General features: G+C 44.9%; 1 protein-coding gene across 1 annotated transcript; it reads left to right on the top strand.

Moving 5' to 3' along the window:
- Positions 1-1,008: 1,008 nt before the first annotated feature.
- On the top strand, positions 1,009-2,326 carry LOC119416857 (zinc finger protein PLAGL2). The gene has a single exon (XM_037684047.1). The coding sequence runs from the start codon at positions 1,090-1,092 to the stop codon at positions 2,302-2,304; it is 1,215 nt and encodes a 404-aa protein (XP_037539975.1). The 5' UTR covers positions 1,009-1,089; the 3' UTR covers positions 2,305-2,326.
- Positions 2,327-9,056: the final 6,730 nt, after the last annotated feature.

Below are 9,056 nucleotides of genomic sequence, written 5' to 3'. Positions count from 1 at the left end.
GTTATGGTGGAGGAGGAGAGGTTGTGGATCCTCACTAACTGTGGTCTGTTTGTTAAAAAGTCTAGTACCCAGTTGCAGATGGAGGGGCTTAGTCCTAGTGTGGATAGTTTGTCCATCAGGGTTTGGGGGATCATGGTGTTGAAGGCGGATGTGAAGTCCACAAAGAGCATACGGACGTAAGAGTTTTTCTGCTCCAGGTGGTTGAGTGCAGTGTGGACTAAATTCAATTGTGTACACAATTTCGTTCCACCTCATGTACCACATGTGACCCAGAAGACAATGAAGAACCATGAACCTTTCTTTGCTTGTAGTACATCATCACACAGCAGACACTGCCATCTATTGGTTGAAAAGATGCAGAACTTTATGAAGGGTTTCCAACTTTCAAGGATTCAAGGTTTCTTTATTTGTCATTCGCACCACATGTGGTACATGAGGTGGAATGAAATTGTGTACACAGGGTCCCAGTTACATCCGACAAAAATGTAAAATGTAAAAGAAAAACGGTAATAATAATATCTAAGATATGAACTAAGAAAAACGTTAACTGAAATACACTAAGCACTAGTAGTATAAAAACAATACGCTGAACAGCAGCACGAACATGAGCAAACTTGTAAAACTTGTAAACTAATAGATACTTAGTTTCAGCCTTGGTATAGTATAGTTTTAGGTCAAAAGTCATATTTTCCCACAGTGACGGTTTGTTTTGTTTCTGTTTTGCAGGTCTGTAAAGAGTTTGGTCTGCTCCTGTGACTCGTCTACTCTTCATCTGTTCAGGACTTGCTAATACAGGAGCTGTTCTCATTAAAGACATTAACCTGTTCTAACGTTTATGAGGGAGGACTGGGGGGCTATGGCACCTGCTGTAGCAGAAAACGACCTCTGGACTCAGGCGTGTCCCAGTAAGGCCAGTTGGATCACAAATCTCTGCTTTAGAATCACAGTTCTGAGTGCCAGCCCTGCTCTCAGAAGTTAGGAGCACTACCAGAGGGCTGCAGACTGATGGTCCTTTGTCTGTGTTGGCTCAGGCTCTTGGCCCGAGTCCTCGTGCAGCTGCAGGGTCACCAGTCTTCGTCCTGTTAGACCATGTTCCGACAGCAGGACCATCTGCAGGAGAGCCTCCTAGCCACCAGGCAGCTTTTCCAGTGCCAGGACTGTGGAAAACAGTACAACACTCAGCTGGGTTACCGGCGCCACCTGGTGACCACCCACAGCGCCGCAGGGGGCCTGCCCTGCCCAGAAGAGCCCCCCTCCCTGTTGGAGACTCTGAGCGACCACAGCGACAGGCCTCCTTCATCAGAAGGCAGCACCAGTGTGCCCGTCAGAGAGAGGAAGTACTCGTGCGAGCGATGTGACCGCCGTTTTTACACTCGAAAGGACGTACGGCGACATGCTGTTGTTCACACCGGGCGCCGGGACTTTCTGTGCACTTGCTGCGCTCAGCGTTTCGGCCGTAGAGACCACCTGACTCGCCACCTGAAGAAGAGCCATGCACAGGAGTCGGGGGTGATGTCACCGGCCCCCCCCAGCACTCCTGCTGCTACTCTGAACCCCGCCTCACACTGTCCGGTGAAAGAAGAGCTCAGCCTGGTGACCTCTGACCTCACCTCTGTCACCAAGGAGCCCATGGAGCCTTTTGTCAGGGACCTGGGCCCCCCTTACACCAATCCAGTTGCAGGGGCGGGTCATTCTCAGGGGCTCATGCAGGGCTTGTTGCCTTCACCCATGGGGGTGGGTCATCACATGTCTACCCAGTCCCCCCACCCTCAACCCTTGCAGCCCCCAGCAGCCCTCCAGCAGCAATCCTATGGCTCTACCTCATACTCACGCTCCGACATGGAGAATTTCCTGCTGGACCTGCAGAGTGCACCCCCTCCACCTCAGCTGTGTGCTGTGAACACGTCTACCTCTGCTTCCCCTCAGAGGGAGGTGTTGTGTGAGGGCGACCCCCACTTACTGTCTCGGAGTCCCGCCCTCTCCACCACTGAGCTGTCCTGCTCCACTAACATGGAGCTAGGGCCCCTGCTCAGCTTCCTGCCCTTCAGTCTGCCCCCTTACAGTCCTCACATGGGAGTGGGGGGATTGGTGATGAGCTACCCACCTGTTGCCTCCACCACCTCTCCTCCATCCTCCTCCGCTGGGCTCACCTCTCAGACTTCGGGGCCCTTCTCGTTCTTCCAGCCCCCACAGGCTCACGTGCCCCAGGGCCCTGGGGTTCACAGCCAGCTACCTCAGGCGTACACTTCTGCTATGAGCACTTCCAGCCCTCTACCTCACTATTACCAGGCCTTTCAGCAGTGAGCCACTCAGCCACCACCTCCACAATCCTGTGCACTTATGTGTTGGACAGAAGAAGGGAGGAAACCATATGATAACTTTGTTTTCTTGTGAATCTCGCATGTTAACAACCATTCACCTCATCAGTATTACCTCATAACTGATAAACAAACTAGCAGGTGGTTCTGGGGAAGCTGGAAGCAACAGGCGTCAGAACCAAGCTAGCTCCTGTGAAAACTTCCTAAACCAGACTGAACCACTCTTTGATCTCTTCAGCACTTTCTGTTCAGAATTTAACTTTGTAATCGGCGCTTAGATGTGAAGTAAAAAGCCTTTTTCTGTTTTCTTTAGGACTTAAAAGCTTCAACTTAATTTTAGTGCAGTCAGTAATTAAAATAACCAGTAACTGCACTTAAAACTGACTGAAAAGTGTAAAATGAACAATTCAAATGTGACCTGAAGAATTCCATATGAAACTCTGAGTTCCCACCAAGCATGTGGGCTTTAGAAACCATGATTTTAGTGATTAGTAGATGAGCAATGAATTACTTTATGGAGTCAGCCCTGTTTAAGATGGTCAATGCAGCCAAACAAACTTAGCAAATATGAAACTGGCTGTAACTCTGCCAGTTTGACACAAGGCTCTTTCACTAAAAAATGGCTACAAAGACCAGTCGGTCTTGCTGCCTCTGAACGTTCACAGATCCCCAACAGAGCTGGCCATGTCCCACTAAGGTGGGAGCTTTCAGAGATGAAGCAAGCTCCACAGGAGCAGGAGAGACGTGGAGCAGAACTCTGCTGCGATGACTCGTGACATGATGTCTAGTCTCCTCCATATCATTGTTAAAAACATGATAATTAACTCCGTTCTCTTAAACGTATCTTTAAACTCAAAGTGAATGTGCTGTGGTTCATGATGGATCTCCCCTCTGTAATAAATCTGTTCTATAATTCAGGGACCCGGTGGTTCACAGACCAGATGTCATCACTTCACCACATTAATGAGCAGCAGCACTGGCTCACGGTTTCACATAGTGACCGTTTCGGCTCTAACTACCTCGCTTCAGGGTACAAAGTTACAAAGTTGCACCAGAGGTGGGTTGGCATCGAATCCCCATCACCTTGATTTATTCAGACATCACATTGAGGCAGCTAGAAAGAGTCCCAAGTCGTAGGATTGAGCTGAGAGTCATCCCTGATGCATACTCTGAGCACTTGTTGATTGTGTGAGAGCTGTTTCAAATGTTCCCATTAACTGTGCTGTCTGTTAGCAAAATATACCATGAACCACTGGATAGATTTTTAAAAATTTCTGAGAAATTAACAATTGGAGCCACTAATTAAAAAGTGGCTACCACTAGGCCTGTCACAATAAAAAATAAATCAATTAATTGCATGATAAATGAAAATTATTGACCTCATTTTCATCGGCTTTATCGTTTCTTCATGTCTCTCTCTTTCTACTGAAGATACTGGATGACAAAAGGCTCAACTCCGGTGCTCTTTACTGACCCCCTCCCTTTCTCTTTTCTCTTTAAAATCTGTTTTAATCGTCCAAAATCGCGTTTTTGGATCGTTAAAAGAAACTAAGCTACGAGCTAAGCTAACAGGCCAACCTCAGGAAAAAACCTCCATCTTGTCGAAGTTCCAAAATTCACGGTTGAAACCCGTGCCTTCGTGTAAAAAAGTTTTTCTCTGCAAAAAGAAGCTGAGAACTTGTTTACTGATTTTTTTTAAATTAAAAGCTTTGTGTGAAAAATGCTATGCTAAAGAGCTCAAACCACACCGAGCGTCTGCCATTTGGAGAACCAGAAAAAAGGAAAGAGAGACAGCCCATGTCATGTCAAGGAGCATCCCTCCCATTTTTCTTAAAGCGACACGCTGCTCGCTCCCTCGCTATCCATCCTTCGGTTCAGACAGTCTTATACTGCCATCTGGTGGTCAAAAAAGGTACTACACACAAAAATTTACGAGCATTTCTTCTTAAATTTGACAATAATTACAAATTATTGTCAAATTTCAAACAATATTATCATTTATTGCAATAATTTCTGAGAATTAATCGCCCCGCAACATTTTTTTTATTTTTATTTGTTATCGTGACAGGCCTAGCTACCGCACACAATGAACCGTAGCAAACAAACGTCTTTAAGGCAGTTGGTTTTACAGATGTTGAGGTGATGTTTGGTGTGACAGTAGCTTAGTGTCATCCTCAGCATGTACTCTGAGTGCTCAAACGTCTCATAATAACGCCTGAGATCAAGCAAAACATTCACATTGGACCAAAAGGACTACAACTCCATTATTCACATCATTAGATCTTAGTCTACAAGTCGAGTTTTAAACTAAGAAAGGCATCAGGCTACATGTATTCCTTCAAGGAATACTAGTCATTTATGTTTTTTATGTTCTGTAGATTGTTAGATTTAAAAGCACTTATCTTGCACTTGTCTTAGTTTAAGACTTGAGGTGGAGTTTTAAACACACAAGGCTGAAAGCTGCAGTTTCTGGGTAAAATAAATCATAAGATCATCAAACACTGCAGCTTTCTGCAGAACCAGATGTTGATGATTAACTCCACTGAGGAGAAGTAGACTCGTCTGATCAAACTCATGTCAGGTTTCTGCGACCCAATACATGACAGCAGTGAGCACGCACTCTGTTTACAAGTAAACAACCTCTAAAATCAGAGACCATCTGATGTTGATTGTGTAAAGTTTCATGTTTACACGATAATGCTGTGATCACAGTCGCTGTTTAGACGAGGCGTTATATCCGTTGTAGTTTCCATGCCCGGTCACTAGCTGGCGCTGTGATTTTTGTGTTGCAACAACATGGGCATGTGTGCGCACACTTTAGTCTCGACCGTGAAAACAGTTCCTTCCAAAATGAGTTCACATGCCTTTGTTTGGACAGATGGATTTTGTAGGATGTGTGACATGCGTCTGCTGACCCTGGAGGTGGTGTTTAGCACATGCATGCAGTCTTAGGACTGGAAAGGCACAGGTTTGATGCCCTTACACCTCAGTGTCCTTGAGCAAAACACCTGATCCTTATCTGGTGCCCGCCACTCCACCTGTGTGTACCTCACATGTGTGACGGGTCAAATGTAGAGGACATTTGTCACTGAGCACGTACATTGATGCACTTTCACTTCATTTTGAGTGTTTGTCACCAAATGACCAGCGTGCTGTGAGCTACGTTTTAACAGCCAATTTTCACACATCACTGCCTTTTCTACGTGCACAGAGTGCCATGCCCCTCCAGGTACCTTCCTCAGTCCACTTTGAAGCCACCTGTTCTCATTGTTTATGTGATTTAATCTATTGAAGTACCAATCCATCCATCCATCCATTATCTTTACCTGCTTCTTCCTTTTTGGGTCGCGGGGGTCACTGGTGCCCATGTCCAGCAGTCACTGTGTGAGAGTTGAGGGACACCCTGGACAGGTCTCCAGTTCATCACAGGGACACATCGAGACAAACAACCATTCACTCTCTCACTCACACCTAGAGACAATTTAGAGTTATCAATCAACCTAACATGCATGTTTTTGGTCTGTGGGAGGAAACCTTAATACCCAGAGAAAACCCATGCATGCATGGAGAGAACATGCAGACTCCACCCAGAAAGACCTTCGGACCGGGATTTGAACCAGGGCATCCTGCTCGCTGAGAAGCAGCAGTGCTACCAGTTGCGGCACCGTGCTGCCCCTACTGAAGTAAATTAAAATGGTCACTTTTGTACCAATTTTATTAGACGTGGACGTCTGTAGCCTCCAATGATTTCTGTCATGAGCTCCCATCAGTGTCTAAAGGCAACTTTGGTGGTATAGAATTACATTTAAGGAAACACAGAAGAGCTTGAGACCCATTAAACAACTCAATTTTGAGGAAAAATTTGTTGCACAAATTTCTTAAAATGTGTTTTAAAATTCGGTGCCAACTCATGCCAGGAAACTGGGAATCCAAAGTGTCTTAAAATGTTTGACATACTCTGGAGACTCCCTCGCACCTAATAAACAGGCCCAGCCCGGTGAGATACTTGCTGACGGTAGATGGGTGGATGTCACATAAAGAGTCATAGAAACCAACTAGGACAGATGTGCCAGATGAGGCCTGGGGTTAGGGTTCAGTACCATTGTGGACATATAGCAGGTGTTAGCATCATTGGGGGAATGTGCTGTAGATGTGTAAAGCATGTAAAGCTGCAGGCTAACATGGAAGGAAGACAGAAACCCACTTGTTGAGGGATAAGAACATGGCGTCACACTGAAGGACGCTTTCTATCTTTTCTGTGATCAGAAACCTTCTGATAGATTGTGTAGATCCTTAAGAGGTGGTTGTCATCCAGGGTGAAGAGGGTTTAATCCGGTCACCGGGGTTTTTTCATGGCTGCTTGTTCCTTTAATCTTAATTTAAATTCAGTATTTCCCACCAGTTTAAAGAACAAGACACACAGATGACCTGATTCTCACTGTCATGACCAGTTTCCAAGTGTTTCATGTTGAAAGGTTTGTCTGTCTCCAAGAAGTCTCTGGACTGAGTTTAAGCACTTATTTCTAAAATGAATCAATGGTTTGGTTTTTCAAACAAATCTAACCATGGTCTCTGTTCACCTGAAACAACCAACTTCAGTTTTTTTGTCAGATAATTGAAAGCAAAGCTTCAGTCGAGGACACAACCGGCCTGGTGGCAGACGCTGACAGCATTTAACCCTGAGTTCAGTCAGATGACATCAAATAGAAACACATGTTGTCTGCAAGTTTATTTGAAGAATAAACTGTTTAACAGAGAAGATCAGGAGGTTCTGATGATAACGTTGGTCCATCTGACCTGTTAACAGGTGGCCTGAGTGTAAGGGGGTTATTTACAGGAACACTTGTTAGGTTTTTCGTCTTAGGACGTTAAAAATAATTTGGTTCTTTCCCTGGAGTCTGAACTACAGAGCATGTCTGTGGAAGTTTCTGTCTAATTTGTGTTAATGCAGGTGTGATGTGGGCCGAGGTGGACAACAAAAATAATGTTTTCACCTAAAAAACAGTTTGTCGTCTGTGATTTTCAATGTTGGGCGTTTGTAACCAGAGCAGTACCAACACATTCTGCACAACCGAATGACGTAAAACAGCATCTTCACATTTTCTCATTCTTTTAATTTGCTAACTAGATTCCAACAGTCACAGTCCAGTGAGATCCCACCATAAGGCAGATTAATTTCAACAGCTTATCAACAGAAGTAACCGAGGTCTTTAGTGTCAGCTGGACTGGAAAGAGGGCAACATGACCGATGTTCACACTGTGAAGAGATAAGTCTCATCCTGATGAGGACATCTCAGTACATCTTCTGTTCTGTAATAATGGCAGAATTGCTGCTAAAGGAGGCTCGAACACAAACATATTGTGTTACTGTTAGCTTGTGTGCTGCTGAGAACACAATGCGTTGAGCTAAAGCCAAATGTCTGCTTCCATCTGAGGAGCGTGCTCAGTTCAGACTCAACATTTTTTAGCGCTCAGATGGAATTAAAGAAGTTCCTCTGGTTCTCGAAAACCTGCTTCTGACCTAAGAGTTGGTGGAGTTAACTTCTTGGTTCCAGACCTCTGACCTGACAGGTTAGAGAGCATCATTCTGTGCAAACGGCAGCATGTTCTCATACATTCATCTCCGTGTTTCCACGTTGACCTTTTAAAATGTTTAAAAGGTCAAGTGAACATTTGTTTCTGTATAAGTCAGAGTTTGATCTGAATTTACAACAACTCCTCTGACCCTGAAAGGTTCAGCTCTTCATACCAGACACCATTACACGTCTGAACATTTGCTTTGACTCGGTCTTCCTTACTGGTTGGTCCTGATGTTTGGACAGATCTAGAGTCAGAAGTCCTGCTTGACCCACAGAGCTAACGGCCACCTTCATTGTCATCCCCACCGTTAGGATTCGTTCAGCCAGGTAACTGAAGTTACAGTGAGAATAAACAGGTTTGTAGTCCAGGTCTCAGGTAGAAAGGCTCACATTAACAACACATGGCATATTACTGAACGGAGACTAAGAGTAAAACCCTTCACCAGTTCTGTAATCCAGTTACAACTGGCAGACCTTCAGCTTTAGCAGGTTTTAATACCAAAAAAAGTTTAGACTTGTTTTCTGGTGTAATTTTCCTGTCATGAACTTTAACCTGAGGCCTGTGGAGTCTGAAGCTCATTTCTCTGAGCACTGCACAGTCTGACCTTGGGGTGGATTTGCTGGGACGTCTACTCCTGGCAGGCATACCCCCCTGAGAGTACAGCTCTCTATTTTTAAGGCAGGCCTGGGCCTGAATGCAGCCTATCCTGCAGGGTTCTGGACCTTTCCAGAGATCAGAACGTTAGATCAGCACCAGCAGCTGATCCAGAGTTCTGGAGAAAGAAGGTGGATGGATTTTGGTTTAGTTTTTTAGTTTAGCTTTTGTTCTTTAAGTGACCTTTGAAGTGTTTTCTAACAAACCTCAGACCTGATGAGCACCATAATGCTGTGATTTATGCTCTGATGTGTAAAACTAGGAGTAGAACGGGGACTTTATGGGTACACGTTTATAAACATATACATTTGTGTGGAAAGAAAACCTGAGGAGCACCTCTCCAGACTGCCTACCTCTACCATGTCCTGTTTTAAACTACTAAACTAGCCCAGGCCGTTGTTGTTTTTACACGTGGGTGTCCGTTCCGAACACTCCTCAGTTCATAGTTGCTTTTGGTTACTTTCTGTATTGTACAGTTGGGTCCAAACTACAAGAGGAACCGTG

This window comes from Nematolebias whitei, chromosome 11, assembly GCF_014905685.2.
Source record: "Nematolebias whitei isolate Nwh7 chromosome 11, NemWhi1, whole genome shotgun sequence".
NCBI lineage: Eukaryota > Metazoa > Chordata > Actinopteri > Cyprinodontiformes > Rivulidae > Nematolebias > Nematolebias whitei.
This window is presented reverse-complemented; position numbering and strand designations above follow the sequence as displayed.